The 20,171-nt window shown below is 39.4% G+C and overlaps 1 protein-coding gene across 3 annotated transcripts in view; it reads left to right on the top strand.

Moving 5' to 3' along the window:
* TBXAS1 (thromboxane A synthase 1) overlaps window positions 1-20,171 on the top strand; it is a 256,159-nt gene that overhangs the window by 124,001 nt on the left and 111,987 nt on the right. For all 3 annotated transcript variants that reach the window (XR_015803902.1, XM_088165417.1, XM_014876964.2), the window contains one exon: window positions 6,809-6,905. Coding sequence is in view for 2 of the 3 variants with exons in the window: in XM_088165417.1 (XP_088021543.1) it covers window positions 6,809-6,905 (97 nt within the window). In the remaining variant the exon portion in view is untranslated. The remainder of the gene's footprint in view (window positions 1-6,808; window positions 6,906-20,171) is intronic.

The raw sequence follows: 20,171 nt of genomic DNA, 5'->3' as shown, positions 1-20,171 counted from the left end.
GTCTGGACTCAGATTGCCTCCTAAAGCCAAATGGATTTAGATTGCCAAATACGCTTGTATAATTCAGAGGTGGTTTTTTTTCCTCATCGTGGAACTTTGTGAGCTTAATTTAATCTCTGTCATTCCTTATATCTGGGTAAATGTCATCTACTTCATTTCATGAATGAATTAACACAGCCATGCAGAGGCTGTGTCTCCTGCACTGCTCACTCGGAAAGGGGGAGGGATTAGTAAATGTGTGTGACACCCTCAAGCTGGTAAATACTGGGGTTAGAGATGCTCAGAAACAGATTTCATTTGCCCTGGTATATGTTACTTGAAAGACTCTACCAACTCTGTACATTGTCACGGCCTCAATCAGCCCTCCTTCTCTTTGCTGTCAACCTTAAATATATTACTTTCATACCACAAGTCTCTTACTGCACCTGACAAGGGAGGAGCTCCTTTAAAAATAGCTGTGCTTTTAGTGGTGGGGAGAAGATAAATAATCCCAGAATTTTCTTCCCTTTTTTTTGCTACTTCCTTAAGCATGTCAGAAGGCAGAGGCCTTCTGGCAAGGTGCGAGTTTGAGATAGTGCAGAGGTTCTTGGTATGTAGCAGATAGCATTTTTAATCCCGGGTGTGTGGACAAAGAGTTGGGTGCATAACCATACAGAGCAGTGCAGGGAGTGCGTGTGAGCAAGCATTTTATGTTACATGATATTTTTAACGCACCCAGGAATTAAATTAATAGTCCTATGTGCTTATTTTAAAGCTTTCACAACATGAAAAGAAATGTAATTCATTGAAAGAGGAAATGAGGAACAATTTATTCTTAAATAGAAATGAGTGTGGCCATGCCTATTTTTTTCATGAATTTACACAATGGGTTGGATTAGTCTCTGGATGAGGCATGTGTGAGTGTGTGTGTATTGGCAGAGCTGCACTTAGAAACTTTTCTCTGTGCCTGAGACTTGTCAGTGCTACCAGGGTTTCATTTTCACGTGCAGTAATTTCATCTGTTTCTAGGGTGTTGTGTTTTTGGGGTGGGTTTTTTTTTTTGGTTTTTCTTCACTTAAGTGTTAATGGGTGTTTTGTGGTTCTCTAATCTGGAGATACTCAAATTGTGACTGCTTTATAAAAGCAGTCGAGGGAAGCACCTTGCCAACCAGTCACAGTCTAGGATGCAGAACAAGTGGCATAGGAGTTAGTTCCCAACCTTCCCAAAGAAAGCTGGCATGCGATTTCCAGGTGTATGTAGCAGCTGAGAAGTTCTGTTCTCACAGGGTGTTAACAGTAAAAAAAAAAAAAAAAAAAAGTGATTGCTGGCAGTTCCCATCTCCTCCATACCTAACTGTCCCCCAGTTGTTCAGATGGAAAATGGAAGATGCTATTTGTTTTCCCCACTGTCACTTCAGGTTATTTAAGTTGTAGGCTCTACAGGTCAAGAATAAGATTTCTAAGTCTGGCTGTCTCCTGTCAAATTAGGATATGGGACTCTTGAAGACCTTTAGCTGCTAATATAACACAAATAATACTCGTGGTACTTGACAAATTTGTCCCACTCCTTTCCTTTCCTCTGAGCCCAAACTAACCCTTTCTGTGCAGGCTGTGTTTGGGTTTTGAAGCTGTTCATTATGTATTGCTTAGTACTACCACATCTGAATTGCCTTCAAGCAAAAAAAAGGACAGTGCTATGACAAATCAATTTGACCTCTGAAATAATTAAGTAAGTAAGGCTGAGCTTCAGGCCTATTTTAAACAAGCATTGTGCTACTCATTTTTACATTTCTCTGCCTGCAATGAAAAGGTCTCTCTAAACAAAAGGGCAGACTGTTCGAGGAACTTCTCTTAAGGAAAAGTCACCTAAGAAAATCATCCCTTTCCCACTGTATCTCTGTGTCTTTGTACACCTCTCCTTTTCCCTACACTGCCTTTTTTTAATTTGTTTTTTGCTTTTCCCTGAAGAAAATAGCAATAAAATATTCTATTTTCATATGGCTCTACAGATGATCTCTGTGTACTTTACCAGACCACAGCATGGAAAACAAAGCCTTGCTTATTGCCTAACAGAATATATGTATTATGATTTATGTAGTTGTAATACTTGGGGCTGATAATAGACAGGAAGATCAAAGTCTTCTGTGAATTGACAGCAGCACTGTAAACAAGGTGAAAGGGTTGCAGGTGCTTCCCACGTGGATTGTCTACAAAAACATATGGCCCTTTCCCATAAGGTACTGTATGTGCTCTCCACCTTTTCCTGTGCAACAGGGCAACGTTGCTGGGAGCTTTGCTCAGAGAGCATGGCCATGGCTCAGGAGCTGGGAGATGCTGTCAGCAGCAGATGACCATGCAGTGTGACCAGGATGATCTTGGGAGCATGGGAAGGCTAATGCTAAATTGGTCTTTCAATTTAAAAGTGGCTGGTTAGTCCTCTGTGTCATCTGAGAATAGAAATCTTCATTCTGGGGAGGGGGGGGTCCCCTGTCAAAGATTGGGAAGGAAGATGATGGGCTTAAGTGTTTCAGGAGAGACTGGGCAGTCCAACATGCCCCTTGTCTCAGTGCTCCCACTGAGGCTCAGAGTTGGGCATGGTAGGCATCTCTTACCTTCACGGGTTATCTTCTGTGGCTGTGGCAGGCACTAGGTGTGGAGTTGAGACACCTAGGCCACATCTCTGCAGAAAGTAATGATGGTGCATGAGCAAACCTGCAGATATCATTGCTGGCTTGCTGTTTATTCTTGTGGATAAAAGAAAAGATGTGTTTAGTGAATAACTAAATCATTGTATAGAGGACTGCAACATCCTGGGTGAAACCTGAACACAAAGTCATTTCTGTTTTTCTCATTAATTGCCTTAAGAGGGGTACTTATCTGCTCTTAGGAATGAAGCTGCTGCAGCTGGGTGTAGTGGGCGTTTGTAGCCTCTTCAATTATTGAAACACTTCGGATGAAGTTTGGCTTATTTTTGTTCAATGCCCTGTGACATAACCACCTCCTTGACCTGTGAGACCTTTGGCAATCTTTGCTTTTTTCACAGTTTCTGGGAATATACCCATGTCTTCTGCTGAAAGCTTGTGAAAGCCCTTTTGCCTGGCCATCCTGGGGATGATGGGGCACAAGGGTGCTGGTTTGTGCACTGGCAGCCTGTGGGGACAATGGCTTCTCATCCACATATTCATCTGCTGGAGGAAGCTCACACTGTACTTGTGCTGTTGATGTAATAGTACCCTCACCTTCCAATGGTGTTAAAACTACTGGTCTAAAATGTGAATTTCTTTTGCTGGAGGGCTGCAGCTTAAAATGAAATATAATAGAAATTGCCCCAGCAGCATAACTTAATTAACCAATTCCTCATCTGCACAGGAAAATTTGTCTGAATGTGTAGGTCATGAAAATTATTTTTGCCGGTGTGGCAGTGTTACAGCTGATTTCCACGTGGACAGAGGTGCATTGCCCTAAGGGTGTTATGCTACATACATGAATTCTTGCTTGTCTGTAGGAGTGGGCTAAGTATTCCCAAGTATTTGCTTTACACCCTGACAGCCCTAGGTGAAAACATTCTAAAGTGCTGGGTCAAGCAGTGTAGTGGTACTGTAGCTACAGGTAGAACTTGTGTGTGTGAATGAGCCCTGTGGAAAGATTAACCTAGGAAAAGTTAATAAAAAGTGCTGTCCTAAATTATTCATGAATCCATTTGCAATGTACTTGCCCAGAGGCTTTTGTTTTTCTCAAACTCTTATTTATTAAAATCTGACAAGAATATCAGGTTTTGTTCAATAATAAATCTAAATCTACGTGAGACTAGTGAGATCTTCATCCAGTAATACAGAATCAAAATGAAGTTACACAGCAGGGGTGAATATGTTATTTACTTTGGAAGAATAGATTATTGTTCAGGAGGTTTTTATCTTTTACTTGCTATTTTGAAATAAGTGAAAAAAAACCCAAAACACCTAGTTGGGAGATAGCCTCTTGTTTTGTGACTGAGGCCTTGATCCTGCAAAGGATTTAAAATATATTAAAACTCAGTTAAGCATCTTTCTGGCAGCTTTTCAGGTTCCAAACCTGTGTTTGCTGAATTAAATACCTCAGGTGATCTTGTTTTGTGCTTAGTTCTACTTGTCCTTTTTCCTTAACTTCAGGGAAAGACCATGGAAGTCATGCTTTTGGCTTACAGATTTGACTGCCAAAGTATGTCCATACACCGCGTCATCTTTTTGTGCCCTAGAAAAGGTTAGGAAGATTGTATACATGGAAATGGAAAAAAAGGCAGGAAGAGAGCTTTTGCTGTTTGGGATCTAATAATGTGTGTGCTTTATAGCAGTCATTCCTTAAAAAAAGGTAGAATTTTGTTTAAAAGGCAATTTGAATAGTTAATTATGTTGGTTTTTTTCCCCCCAGCATTTTCGATTTATTAGTTGTAGGTGGTTTTTTCCCCTCTTCTTCTCCTTCTCTGTCCTAATTTATAACTGCATAAAGAAAGAAGAAGCAGGTGCCTAATAGCTAGAAATTTTGAGAAGAGTAAATAAAAAAGAAAGAGCTTAGCTGTGGAAACAGAACTAGGAGTTGGGGTGACTGGTTTGAGTTGGAGGATAATGAATAGATTTGTTTGCATAAGCTTGGCTTCTGAGTCACTTTTTCATAAAAACAGCTTTAATAGGTGATGCTTCCGTCCCAAATTTTTAGTCCTGAATGCTTTGAAGCACAAAGAGCACTGTAACGTAAAGATTCTTGCTGTGAGTACTGTCCTGTTATCCCAGTGGACAGGAGCGGGAACTTTGCTGGAGCTTTGCAATTTTCCAGGTTTGAAATAAATCAGATTGTGTCTCAGGTTTGAAACAAACCAAATTGTGTCTCTTACACACATGTGCTTTGCCTGATACATCATGTGGTGTCCCTTGCTGGTTAGAGTTAAGCTGTCTGGGAAGACCTAACCAGCTTCTGATTCAGATTTGGAATCTGGTGTCAGGAAGTTGGTCCCTATGAAAAGCTGTTTGTTGTAGGATCATCAGCCTGTAACCAATAAATGTGACAAGGAACTTGCTAAACTTGGAGGGAGGAAAAGAAAAGTGAGGAGTGAGCATGAGAGGTCAGTATTGGTGGCTGGTCATTCTGGGTAGGTTCAGAGGAGCACGTCTTTGCCTTGAGAGCTTGTGTTGCCTCTGATGCCAGAAAAACTGTACAAAGTACATGCAAAAGTTGCATGTAAGGCATTATCCTCTTCTGCTAAAGTCTGTGATCAAAATCCTCTTTAATCTGAGGCATCAGCTCCTTTTTTATGCACCTATGAGATTTCTGAATAAAAGTTTGACCATTAGAGACAGCTACTTTTGCTGTGGTTGAGCAAACTGGGAGGGGTGAAAAAGGTTTACCTTCATAGACCACAGCACCCATGTCTAATGTTCCAGTAGAGTCTGCGGGTTGCATGTGGAAAATAAAAGTTCCCTCTGGAAACCCACAAGAGAAGAAAAGATGATGTCTACCTTCCTGAAGACCATTATATTCTTGTTCTTGTCTGCCATTTGTTTGTTAAAAGTTTTGGTGGTAGGGAGGTCAAACTGGACTGTGAAACCTTGCTTTGGAATCAAGATATTTATCTGATTTGTTTGCCCTTGAAGAAATCAGGCTGCTGCAGCTTCATTGCCATGGGAACCCCTAGTTACTATATTTAAATTCAGCCCAGGGTTTGCTTGTCTGTTTAGTTGCTGCAGTGTAGACAGGTGATAAGCAATATATCAATACTGAGCTACATCATACCAAAATGATTAGGCATGGATATTATTGTGGTATTGCTCTTGTGTTCTGCTATGAGGTGCCTGTCTCTCCTGTGCCTGCCTCCAACCTCTTCTTCCTCTCTCCTGGTGGAGAAAAGACAGCACTGCCTGAATAGTCTTTCTGGTTCAGCAATCAACAAAGGTAGGGACTGCGAGCAACCTCTGCTTGCTGGTTGTGCTTCTTCCTCCCCCAGCAGAGCAGCCAACCATCGAGTGTCAGTGGGCCTTAGAAGAAATGGTACTGGAGAAGGGAGCTCTGCACTCCTACAAGTTGTAGGGTTGGGATGGATCCCTGTGCCTCTGCAGCATCCACAATGGTGTGAAGACCCAGAAGGACAGCCCTGGCTCCACAAGGTCATATTAAAATGGGAGCAGGGAGATAAAAGGTGTACAGGCAGAGGCCCTCCTATCACCTATTCTTCTTCTGAAGTTTTACTAATTCCCTTAGACTTGGTAAAGCTTTTTTTCCCTCTTTTTTCCCCCCCCCTCCCCATTAGTATAACATAAGGTTTGTCCATGGCAATGCAGAGCCGGAGATGCACTCAGTTCCAGTGCTAATAGAAGGGGTGAAAGTGTGCTTTACTGCAGTCATGCTGGGGGGACTTCTGGAAAGACTCATTAGAGGCAGGGCATAGCCATGAAAAGACATTTCATGTGGCTGATGGCATAAAATTCAAGTTTTTAGGTCTTTCATTATTGTTTCAGTTGGTTTCTAATGTTTTACTCCTCTGTAGTTTGATTTAGTTATACTACATCACTTTGCACAGAATTCAGAGTGAGCATAGATTGTGTAAACCTTTATGTTAAAGTGTTGGCTGAGTATTGATTAGTCAGTAAAATATTTTAAGCTGTTTCCTTTAAATTCCAAGACCATGTATCTTAATTTAACAGTTGGGAGGGCTGGGGAAAGATACTGCTTTACCTAAGGGAATACATTTTCTGTGATGTTTGTTCACTGCAAGTATATTCAAGCAAAAAGAGATATTTTAGAGAAGGAGATAGTTCTATGTGGTCACCATCTGCTAAAATGATTCTTTATTTCTTTCTAGGTATTATATTGGTCGCCAGATGTTTGTGGTGGTCTCCTCACCAGAGATGATCAAGCAAATCTTAGTAACAAATTTTAGTAACTTCACCAACAGAATGGTAAGTACGTATAAGAGTTGGCTTTGTGGATGGAGTTGTTAGTTGTTAAGTGGTTACAAGGAAGCCAGAAATAGAGAGAGGCAAAATTACAACATGGTTCAATAAGACCTTAAGCTATATACATTCAATATATACATTCAGTCAAAAGCTCTTGTTACCCGAACACTTTCAAGATGAAAGGGAATTCCCTTAGAAAACACACACTGTCCTTGTGACTGAAACACCAGATGGATATTGAAGAGAGGGTTTCAATATCCATTTTTGCCACAGACTTCCTGTGAAATCTTGGGAAAATCACTTACTAGGTCTCTTCCTCAGTTCTCAGTCTGTAACATGGAGATGGTATTATTTGCTTTCTCTCACATATGGTCTGTTTTATGCTTTTAGACTTCACAGGGCAGGAGCAGTCTGCTTGGGACAAGGACATGCCTCCCACAGTTATTGTATATTAGTCATACCTGAAAATAATAAATAGCAAAGAAGGAAGTTGGAGTTAGGAAGAATTTGTACGTATGCTCTTGGTTACACTCACCTTGGAAAGCTCATTTTCAGGAGGTGGTTAGAACAAATAATGAGGGTGAATGGCCAGAGTTCCAGCAGTTGCTCAGCATTTTACAAGGAAATATTGTCACTGCATGCTGCCTTGGTCCCATCCATTCCCTGCTTCCCTCTGGGCCCTTTGTATGCTCAAACCTGCTCAAACAAACTCACATGTATTCAGAAGGGTTGTTTGTGCCCTTGGGGAACATTTTTTCCTCTGATCAGCTGTCTGTCTTCTCTGTCCCTCTGATCCTCTCTGTGACCAGTCAGTTTGCAGACTGCTTGTCTCCTTTGCTTGCTTCTTTTGGTACACGAGTTTCATCTCGTGATTACCTATCTTACTTAATAACTAGTGGTACCTTCTGCCCATAGCTCACACTTAAAAGAAAGAATCTACTTTTAGACTTCTTAGGCTGAAGTTGTTATATGTGACAAGGGGCTTTTCCCCATTTTCTCTATACTTGACAAAATTTTCCACCCCAAGCACGATCCCTATTTCTTCCTGTTTATAACTTTCCCATGCTTTTCTTCTTTATATTTGGTAGTAGTAGACTGTACCCACTATGCCTAGCAGTATCTGGTGATCAAGTAACACTTTCCTGAAGTTAGAAAGCTTTCTGTTGAGAGGACAGTCAGAGATTTGTTCTGTTCTTAACTTTAGTTTAATTATTCAGCCTGGTCATTTGGATATATCTTTCTCTGTATTGTCACACTTCTCAGCTGGTGAAATTTTTTTTCCTCTCCAGGCCTTTTGCATTCAGAGGTTTCTCTGTCTTTCTTGTGTTTGTATGTCCATCTGTCATGGTCTGTCTGTAACATCTGTGTTCCTCTCTAAAATTCCGGTAGGTTATATCACAATAGGCCCTCTCTCCCTCTCTCTCCTTTGCTTGTTCTTCGTTAAAGATCTGTTAGGTAGAGCTGTCTATGCAGGTTCACATCTTGCCCTTATCACTTGACTGTTCCCTGAATCATTTGTGGCTTTTCTGTACAACATTCTGTTTATTGATGAGGAACTGAGACATAGACGGAGTGACATCCCTGCCACTAACCAGAAAGCCTATGACAGATGAGAAAATTCAACTCCTAGCCCTCCCTTTAGCAAAATTAGCAGTCTCTCCCCTGTGCAGGGTTGCTATTTCTGTCTTGCTTAATGCCCATGAGTTTAAATCAAATGAACTTCCTTAATCTTATATGCTCTCATCTGCTTGTTCTAGGGTCGTCTCACATAGCCACAATCTTTGATCATTTCTCACTTTCCATTTTGTTCTCCCCTCTTCCAGCCACTGCTTTTAATTTTTTTATTGAAGATAAGCAGCCTTCTGTTTCTGGGTCTTTTCATAGCTAACCTGGGGATCTTTTCTCCTCTGGAGTTTTCCTCTTTAATTTGCAGTCAGCTGTCTTGGGGAAGTATTTGGTTATCCTGTACACTAGTAATCCTACATGAATATAAATAATGCTGGATGGTACATAAGGAAGGCCAGTGGAATTTATTCAGATGTGATTTGGGTTGTATGCAAATAATGACTGAAAGGTGAGAGTGAGAAAAGTACTTTCTAAGTAATAGAATTCTTTCTTATCACATTGACTGAATAAATGTCATTTTAAGACTTTTAATAGGGTTGCTCTGTCTGTATATTTTTAAATTAGTCAAAGCAAGCTCCTCTACTTTGAGTGAAGGTTTCTATTTGCTAGTGGAGAATTCAAAATGCTAAAAAGATCTGCCTGCTTTATTTTACGAATTCCTTCCCCAGTGAAGAGTGGTTATAGAACTGACTTTGGAGTCAGTGCTGTTCACAAAACCAGGCTAATATATTCCAGTCCAGACATAGCATGTGCTTATTATTTCAACCCAAAGTCTTTTTTTAGTTTAAGAGTATCAGCCTTTTAGGCTGAGAGGATGTGAAAGGTGGTGAGACCATTGGGTTTGAACAGGTCTTAGGAAAACATACTTGTGCTTTTCTTTTCTGACTTCCCCATATGCATTTCCAAAATCGAGATTTGTTCTTCATCCACCAGAGTTCTCTAACCTAGAATGCCTCAAAAAGAGATTATTCTCTGTAGCAGTTGTAGCAACTGTATGTTAACAAATTGTCACTAAGTGCAGGACTAACACTAAAATTTAAGTGTAGAAAAAGTTTATATTCCGTGTTTATTTTTCCACTTTTTCAATTAATTATAAAATATGTACGTAGTTGATTAAGAGACAATGAGAAATTAAACTTATGAAGGGTTGAAAACAGTGAATGTATTGGTAGAAGCCAGTGAGATGATGATTCAGTGAATTCTGACAGCTTTGATTAAAGCTGTCTGTAATGTGATGTCATGCCTTTGAGTGCTCGTAAGCAGGATGACCTTAATCTGGGATTGTGCATTTGTGGACTCACTTCTGGGAAGTCATCAGAAGGAAGAAGGGTGGTTTTAATCTGCTGAGAGGATTCTTTTGGAAGCATCTTGTGTCCTGTCTCTGTATCTGGAAAGACCTAGACCATTTGTGCACTTCTCACACATTGAACTTGTCTGCTCACTCACTATATAGACAAACTAGATCTTTCATGTGAACACAAGCTAAACTACTCTTCATTTCATGTTTCCCTTTGATACTCTATATTTCACATCTTTACTATGGCTATCTTTTGAAGATTGCTGTAAAAAGTCTTTTATATTGCCCCACCATCTTCTTTTGTTTCTGAATTACTGGTTAATAATTCTTGCAAAAGAAATGTATGGTGACTGCAGATCAAATCTGCATTAAGGTTCACTTCCTTTTAGAACAAGCAACCAAGTCTAGCACACAGGCTGTTACTGCCTTGTAGGCACAAGGTATATGTATTGTTAACTGTATAATCACAGGAAGGCAATAATGACACTCTGCTTTCCCATTAAATTTGGTCTCAATTAGCGTAAGTGTTAGAGCCATTCAAAACCAAAAAATGTCTGCTGTAATATACCTTCATACTTGAGGCATATTAAGCCTTTTTCCCATGTTTTTAATTATAGTTGAAGAAAATATGAAAATTACTTTATATACCTTCTGCCAAAAAATATGGAATTAATTTTAATTTAGGTTAACCATGGAAACCTCAGCCAGCATTTAGGCAGGGCTGTGCTGGTGTAAATGATACCTTTTCCTCACAACTGTGTTGTGTCTTGAATAGAAGCTTCCTTTTAAGAGCACTAAGACCATTTTAAACTTCATTACTGTGTTGCAAGTGAGATAGGATTATGATGTTTATTGCATTTTTCCAGGTGGGATAATGATACATAATCTGTTTTCAGATTGTTTTTAATTTCTGCATTGAAAATGTGTTTTTCAATTAGTACTTGAGAATCATTAAAGAGTATTTTTTAAAATGTAGGAGCAGAATGTTAAGATGGAACAATGTGAAGAGAAACATTACCTGGTACATAATTCAAATAATTCAGATGGCTGTAAAAATATTTCCTAGAAATGTGAATTCAGTGAGCCATCCAAAGGCAAGTACTGGCCTTGGGTTTGCCAGTCTGCTGGAGTCAGTGGTCTGCCAGGATTCACATGGCTATCACAGGTGGAAACTAGTGGTTGATTCAGACCAAATCCTTAAATCTAGCTGCCAACCAGCTAAAGGAGAGTGACATTTTTAAATTGAAAAATCTACACCAATTCCAGTCACTGTAAGAAGACATCTCTGTTTTCTCATCAGAAGCTTTGCTGCTACAGTGGTGCAAATAGTAATGGATTAATAGCAAACAATAATGCAGTAGTAAAAATAAGAATAAAAAAGTACCAGGAGTATAATGTGATACAAAATCCTTGTATCCCTTTTGAAGGAAAATGAGTTGCTTGAGCTTCTTTTCTTTTTGCTTGTCTATTCTTTCTCTTCATCTTTGAATTGATCCACATGCGATCTGATTATTCTTTTCACATGTTACACTAAGCTGTTTCATCATCATCATCTTTATTTTGATAAACCTATAAAGCTTCAGGCTTACCTAAAGCATTAAACAAATAAAATGCAACCACCAAGTAGGAAGGAACCTATTTTCTGCATTTTGTTCAGCTGTGGTCCAGGATGCCTGACATATCCCTGAACTGGCTGTTTTTTCTGGTCTCTGCTAGGGGAAATAAAACTGTATGTTACTGTATCAAAAGATCTATCTAAATTTGATACAAGATGCCCTCCAGAGATCCTTTCTAGACTCAACCATCCTGTAATTCTGTGAATTTTTGGTCAGGCCCTCAGTCAGCAGAAATCAACATATTAACTTTAGATGACTCTACACTGACTGATAATGATTATGTGTCTCCAGAGCAGGACTGGGATGTAACAACTGGCTTCAAACAGCTCAGCTCAGGAACTGGCTGGTGTGCATCTGTGTTCTTCGCCTTTTGCAAGTAAAAGATCACTTGCATGTCCTGTGCAAGATCTTTCTTTCTGCCTTGTGCCTTGACTTTTAGAGAACAGGCGTCAGCCTCTCTGATGTGCTGACTTTCAGTTAATTATCAAAACTGGTAATTCAATTGTGTTTCCAAACTTGGAGTCTTATCCAGCTTATGGGCTGGGCTGTTTCTTCCATCTCTGTCACAAAAACAGTTTTTATTTTGAAAAATGAACCTACCAACATACTCATTTGGAGGCACGTAATGTAAAAATAGTTAAGGAATGAAAAGTTCTATACTGCTGCCAAAAGATACATATGCATGCTGCCTTGACCCTGTAACCTTTGGTTGTTTGGTTTAGAAAGGTTTATTTTCTTTAAGTTAAAATTCCTAGGATTATTTCTGGTTGTGTCAATGCCATTGTCATCCTTGTATGTGAATTTCTTTGTTTACTTAGAAATTGTTGTTGTAAATGCAATGAACTCAGTTTGCAAACAGATGATGAATGAACTTCACTCTAAGTTTACCTTTGCATGGGCACATGGTTTGGAGCACCAGTGACACAGCAGTATGACAGCAGGCAAGACAGTGCTTGGAAAATAATTCAAACAAATGAGAAAACATGGCAAATATATATATATTTATATAAAATGAAGTGTTCATTTTCCCACACTTTAAAATGACCATTCAGTGGTATGGCTTAGTACACTAGTGATGATCTGGTGTGTGCCAATAGTTTGATTGTGATATTTAGTTTTGAATACATGCTGGGTTTTGTGGCTACAGAGAGAAGGAATTTGCTTAAATTTTTACACTGCTTCATTCTGTTTAGATTTTTTTTCATTTTTCCACTCCATCTTGTTTCATCTTGTTTTTTGTTTGGTTCATGTAGGACATGGAAAGCGACTGGCATAACCCCTCTGGAGCCAACATGTCTCGTGATTAGTTGCTATGTCTGCATGTGTGTTTGAATACATATCTGTATATATTTATGGATGCATACAGATGCACATATATTGATTTGGGATCTCCTTGTGATTTGAGGAGAGGCCGAGTCTCTATCCCATTCTCTAGAGCACTGTAGACCTCAATTGTGCCATATGTTATTATGAAAACTTCACAAAATATGCCTCTTTGTGCATGCCATAGTGGCATTTCAGTTCCTGATGCAGTAAAGTCGTCATGCTTGATGGCAGGCTGTGCCTTGAACATCCAGCTGTTTGTGATACAGAGCTGTGATGTTCTTCCCTCTCTCCCTGACTTTGTAGGACAAATCCAAGCATCTATCCTGCCTTATGTACAATAAGCCTTGGTCTCACTGAGCTGAAAATATTCAGTGCTTCCAAAAATGATTCTGTGCCTTAGGAGGATAAGTGAAAAGGTGTCCAAGCAGTGAATTTATTAAGATTTACTCTTTTTTGCCTACCAGTTTTATACAACTTCTAGATCATAGCTGTTTTGAAAACTTGTCTGGTAAAGTATTGGTATAGAAAGGGACTCATGTTAGCAGGGAATGAATTTGGCTGTATGGTACTTATCTGTTTAATATTAATTTGTTTGACTGCATATTTGTAGTTGCTGTTGTACAGCCACATGAGCCCAGATGCCTGAGTGATTTTCCAGTGCCAGGAAGCTGAGCAAGGGTTCTTATCCTTGTTTTGACCTGATAGTTCAGGAGCACTGAGGGTAAACAAGCCTAATATCGGCTTTCTTTCCCAACTGTGTCTCCATGGCTGTCTTCTAGACATACTAGAATACTTGGTCAATATATATGTAACTATTTTGCTGCCTTCTATACCTCATAAAATAGCTTTTAATTCAGGATTTCCCTTTTTCTTTCCCCTTTTTGCTTTGAGAGCTTGCAGGTTAATTTTTCTGAGCAATTAAATTCAGTTCTGTTTAAATGTTTTAAAGTAGCAGTGCATATGCTTGCAGTAGACACTTGAAAATTAAAAGAATAAATATTGAGAGGGTCATTTCTTTCATACTGTGTAAGTCTTTTTATACATGCACAACAAATTGTCCCTTATTCCCCATATGCTGAAGCTAATAGCACAAAACTAATGTTGTCAAATGTTCACTGCTATTGACTGTAAAATTAATCAGACTTTGGCTTCAATTACCCTTAAAGAAAGGACTGATGTATTAGTAGACTATGTTCTGTGAGCCACCTGATCCTCTGAATCCCAGTGAGAAGAAGTCTGGTTTTGTGATTAGGGCTCTAGGTCAGAATTTAGGAGCGCTGAGCTCAGTTTTTGGCCTTGCTACAGAATTCCTGTGTTCACAAGGGTAAAGCATTTAGGAAGTGCTTTGTCACCTCAACAAATGTAAAAGAGTATGTTGGGAATTTCCAGCTGAAGAGTATCATTAGTGAATGTGAATGCTTCAGGACTGATGGCAATGGGTTGGAATTTGATTCATCTGTTAATTCAAATGGTTGTGGTGGGAGGGTTTTTTGTTTGTTCTTAAAAGAAGCCTCAGAAATGCAGATTAAAAAGTTTTAATGAAAAGCTCTTTTTTTCCTTCCTTTTAAGTAAGTTTCTACTTTGAAGTATTAAAAAAAGCTAAAGTAGAAAAGTTAGTATTATCAGAGTGTATTTGAGGATCACCACCTCGAGTTTGTAATTTTTATTCATGATTCTAATTCAGAACAGGAAACCACGTGAAACCTGTGTCCTGTGAAGTGGGAGAGCTCATTTGTCTTTACCTGTGGAACACCTGGCACCTGCTTCTGCTGACCACTTGTCCTGGTTCTGGCCAGGACAGGGTTAAGTTTTTTGAGTAGCTGGGAGGGAGCGTGGCCAGGAACCTGAGGTTATTCTATGCCACATCATTGCCAAGGGTGGGGGAAAGGGACTCTCTTGAGGGGACAGGGGGTTCCTTCTGATCAAGTAAACGTGGTGGAAGAAGCCATCCAGTATTGTTTATTTTCAGGGTGTTTCCATGACAATCCATAGGGAAAGGGAGAGGGGAAAGCAGGGGAGCAGGAGGGTGGCAGAATGGCTTGGGGAATCTCAGTGAGAGCACAGAATTGGAGAGTACCACTCTTAAACTACATAGTACCACTCCTAAACCTTCTCATTTAATTCAGTGGGCCATGAACCTGTGTATTTACACAAGTATGTTTATTCTGTCCAGAATTGGGATATTCCCGTAGATGGGAGGCTTTGTTTTTTCTTTGCCTCTCATGAAAAAGAGAATGAACACAGTCTCTTCTCAAACATTTGAGCATTCAATAAAGACTAGTGAAAGTTTAGGAAGATAAAAATAACAGTAGGCTGGAGTGCCACAGAACAATCAATCTTTAAACACTGACTGTAGTTAAGTCCAATTAATTTGAGGATGGTCCTGTTGCCTGACTTGAAGATACCCTCTAATTGACAATGTATTTGCTTTGAGTGGTGACTTAGGTAGTTTGCTGTTTGAGGAAGGTTTCCTGTGTTGTTGTGACTGGAGGAAGCTCTCAGGGTATTCCCCAGCAGTGGGGGTCAGGCTGTAGCTGGATTTGGTGAAAGCCACACTTCCACTGTGGCTGCTATTTTAACTGGCTAACATATTGTTGTCCAGGTAGGAAATATGAATGTTTTCTTGAGAGTTATGAATCTCTAATTGAGTAAATGAACACTAATATTTTTCACATTTCCAGGTAAGATTGCAAATAAAACTTCCTGATTCCTCCTGGTTGAACAGCTGGCACTGATGATGGAAACGGATCGATTACAAGTAGATGAAATACAAAATAAAAACTTTCCACCTGTTCTCTTTTCCAGGCATGGGTTGTCTGTATTCAAATGTTATGGACCATAAACCTTGGCAATATAAAAGCAATGCAGTTGTCTGTAAGGAGGCTAGAAGACTTAAAAATAAGTTTCCTCTTTCTTTGCGCCCCCATGAAGAAATGATGAGTCATCATGTTGAGACCACAGCTGATGTTGAGATGCGCAGTCCTCTTATTTTTCACTGAAGTTATTATGAAATGAGTTATTTTTCAGCATGGGTCTAAGTATTTGAATCTATCCCTGAGTCTTTCTCTGGTTTATTAATGGGCTGCAGTGCTGCCATCACCATGGTATCCTGCTACCTCTTCCCCTGTGAAGACTGCAAAACCACATGATGAAATTTACATTTTTAATTCTCCACTCTCCATGCCTGTACACATAAAAATGCTTTGCAAAACCATGGGAGAACACAAATGCAAGGACAATCCAGTATCAAAAAAATTACTTGGGTTGCTGTGCTTTTTTGTTAATTTTTTAACACTCTCCCTTTATGCTGTTATACTGCAGCCATCAGTGGTTCAATACCTGCTCCTAGGTAGACACTACAACACCAGATGGATTACGTACTTTACAGCACTAATGATAGTGGCTGATAATGTGTGCAAATCTCCCTTTCACTGCTTGTTCAAGGCAGTCAAGAAATACTGAATACAGCTGTACATAATTGCCCTTCTTTTGAAGCTAAATCAGCCTGTGAAATTTCTGTTCCTGGAAAATGGTCAAAATTAGTCAATAAAAAACCCAACAAAACAAACAAACAACAAAACCCCAAACCCTTTGCATATGCCTAGTTAATGGTATATTGTGACATTCTGTTTCCGAAATGCAAGGCTTCCCTGCCAAACTATTGAGATTTAAACGGGGGGTGTGGGGGAGTGGGAAATACTGCATAATGAAACTACGAAAAGGTGATTTTGCTGCAGGTGTATGAAGATGCTGATTTTACAATATGCAGCGTATATGCACTTGTTTGTGCTGTGAGGACTTTGTGTAGGGCTAAGTATGTGTGTTTCTTAAGGTGTTACAGGTATGTGAAAGGTCATTCCCCCTTTTTAACCACTCCCTGTTCCTATCACATATTTCTTTGAGTTACTGTGAGGTCAACTTTTGAAATTATCTGTTTTGGCTTGTTTATCCTCACCTCTGTTTTATTCTTTATTCTATCATTCTGCAATATTTCCTTTTCTAAACAACTGAGGAGAACAAGATCAGAGTTTTATTAGGTTTTACTTTCCCTTCCCCCAGTTTTTTCTCCTGTTGAAACTTGCCAATCACTTTTGAAGCCTACATTGGGCTTTTCTGCAGCACAGGAGATATCATTAAGGCTTTAAACCCACTAATGAGGGAAATGTGCGCTGCTTGAAGGCTCCTGCAATATTAACTACATCCAATTATGTTAGGTAAACATATGAGTATAGTCAAAACAGGATGAAAGCATATCTTTCTATTCAGGCCAAAAGCAGTCTTCTGAGCCAATCTTTCATCAAACCTACATTGGCTATTTATTTACTGGGTTTGCAGCACTTTTTTTTTCCATACTGAATAATAACATTGAAGAGAAACAACACTTACAGGCAGGAAAGGACTGTCTATTCCTAGGGCTCTGTTCCTTATTTAAAGAACATGTTTTACTGTTGGATGAAATCTTAAAAGTCTAATGAATATTTTTTCTTGTTTAAATGTGTTATTACTTCCTTATCTAATCCTGCCCTTAGCTGACTCTGTTATGAGTAGGTGAAGTGCAAATGCAGTTTTTGCTGGCCTTTGCTGGTCCTGACCTTTGATTTCTATTGATTTGTTGGGTTTTTTTTAAAGGTAAATTCAACTTATCGCACTTATTTGGACATACACTGTGAGAATATTTTTGGAAACTTATTCAGTCTAATAGGTGTTTAATCATTCCTCGTTTCTGACTTCTGAAACTGTTATTTGACAGTAGCAGATTGGTTGTTTTGTTTACCATTTTCTTCATTTTCCCTATTTTTGACATATAGCAGAGTGTCATGTTCTTTGATTTTTGCCTTTCCCAGTCTGCTTTTGTTTATAAGAGTAATTCGTTTGTCACTTGTTCCAGAATTGACATAGGCTCAGATCTCAGCATCCGAGTTGGCCTTTATGCATGCTTGAGCAGTCAGAGTTCAGACCCAGTACTTTGCTTTGTTTTCATATCTTTAACCACATTTGGAGGTAACTCAGCTGCTCGTGTACAAAAAGTCCTTTTGAAGCATCAGATGATACAGGAACCCTCTTAAGTCTATGGAAGTGAAGTTTCACAGCATGGAGAAATGATTTACATGCATGTACCTGCGAGTCTGGTAGTTCAGCACTGGAGTAGATGTGATATGGCAATATGTAATTTTTGAATTGTTGTTATATATCATGCCTAAGATCTGTTTAGCCTGGTTGAGTGTCCTCTTTCATAGGTGGCCAGCAGCAGAATTCAAAACAGAACAACAGGACACACAGTGACAGTAATCTTCCTTCTGACTTTTCTGCCCAGCCTCCTGCAACCAGTGCTGTGGTGACTTCCCAGTGCCAGAAGTTTTTCCCATTCGCTCCATTGGCCACAAATCTGTTCCCACCCCATCCCATCCCATCCCATCCCATTTTGAATCCTTTCTATTACCTCTTATGCTAGCAAGTGGTGGTTTTTGGTTTCTTTTTTTTTTTTTTCTAGTTAAGCTTTTTGTTTTGACTGTGATAGTTCTATCTAGGGGCTCTTGTGTGTGAACAAGTCCATTCCTCTTCAGCAAGAGTTCATGTGATACATATGGGCATTATTATACTAATCCTTGCAAGATTTTGCTCTTCGTTTGAAATATTTTGAAGGTAGCATTATGTCTTCAAAATAGTGGGAATAGTTCACTCTTTAGACATTCATTCAGATATCTTAATCCATTTGCCTGCCTTTATGTTTATATTTGAACTTTAAAATATGAAAGGTCCTTTTTTTGAAAAAAAAAAGTATAACAATATGCTCTTACCTAGCACAATGCTAACAACCTTTTGTTAATATGTCTTGACTGGACTCACCATTTCCACAGCAAGGCCTACAACCATGAATCATGTGAGCATTCCTCCTCTGATTCAGCTCAGAAGCTAATTCATCTTAGTTTATTTGTTGATGTGGACTTTTTCAAAACCATGCAGGCTGACTTAGCACTGGAGCAAACGAGTGCTCACAAGGGCTCTCCACCAGCTCCATTTCAATGGTGGTTATTTCAAATAGATGGGCAGTGGTGAACAGCTGATAGGGTCGTAGCATCTTATATTGATGCAGCTGGAAAGTTCTCTTCTGCCTAACAGTTAATTCTGGGAGATCTGTGCTAAGTGAAAATTTTTGCCACCCTGGTTTTTTTTGCCTGTGACCTATGCTATGTAAGTTTCATTCTGCAAGAGTGAAACCTCGACGGGAAAGGATGTTTGGAGACTGTGCACTCCTCACGCTGACTACATGTTATAGCTACAAATCCAGAGGATCACAAACGAAGAATGAGTTGGCAGGTATTATTTTACTCTCTAGTGGGAATTCTTCTTTATATAGTAACCACATATCTCAGCACCATTTGTTGTGAATAATTGATGGCAAATAGTTGGCTGATCCAAGCCTTGGGAAGGGAAGGTGCTGCCGTGTGTTGTGGGGGTGCCATGGAAGTGCTGCACTGTGAAAGCACAGCTCCTGACCATGAACAAGGAAAGTCGCAGGACACTTGCCAATGCTGCTGATGTACTGTCAGCATTTAATTCACCACACTTAGAAGGGAAAGGGAAGAGGAAGAGGAGTGTAAAATTCAAGTTTTTACACTGCACGTCTCACTCGCAGCTCTCTGGCGTAGTGAGTGCTCCTTACTTTGAGCACACCTGGCCACTGTGCATTTTCACATTCATGCATCTGTTCCTGAAGGCTCGGTGGTGGCTCGAGGAGGCTTCATTTAGCCTCACAAACACATATCCAGCAGCAGAGATCAGGAAACAGCTGTCCTGCAGCAAAAGTAAGGCCTTGTTGATTATTGTTAATTATTTACTCCTGCCAACCTCCTCTCACTGGTGTTAAGCAACAGAAACTAAAGTAATTACATTCTTTCCCGAAATAATGTTCCATTCCTCTTCTTTTCTTTTCATGCTTGCTCTTGGAGTAAAGGGTTTGCGGAAATAAGTATTAAAAAATATGAATTATCAGTCTTCTCTTCTGCTAGATTAATTGTAAGTTGAAGGTACACAAGATATTATTTTTTTCCCTTTTCAAGGCAATTGCAACTGACAGTTTCCCCATTTCCTTTTCCATTCTCAGTGTGTGCATTTAGATGAAGTTAAAACTGCACTCTTGCACTTTTTATGCAGCTTTCCTAAAATAATTCTGAATAATTTAGCAGTGGCTCAGAAACATTCCAGTTTAACCAGTCATTGACCTTCAGTCAAGTTTAAATGTCATCAGGCCTATATTGGTATTTCATCAGTTCCAAAGAAGCTGTACTGTCATAGAGGCAATGGTGAGATCTATAATTAAAGTTGCCCAATGTCTCCCATTACAATGTTTTCCTTTCAGTAGATTATCATAGTTTAACTGCTTCAATTAGTATTTTCCATTTA

The sequence above is a fragment of the Sturnus vulgaris genome, chromosome 5 (assembly GCF_052056855.1).
Source record: "Sturnus vulgaris isolate bStuVul1 chromosome 5, bStuVul1.hap1, whole genome shotgun sequence".
Taxonomy (NCBI): domain Eukaryota; kingdom Metazoa; phylum Chordata; class Aves; order Passeriformes; family Sturnidae; genus Sturnus; species Sturnus vulgaris.
The sequence above is the reverse complement of the archived record's forward strand: the minus strand, read 5'-3'. Positions and strand labels throughout refer to the sequence as shown.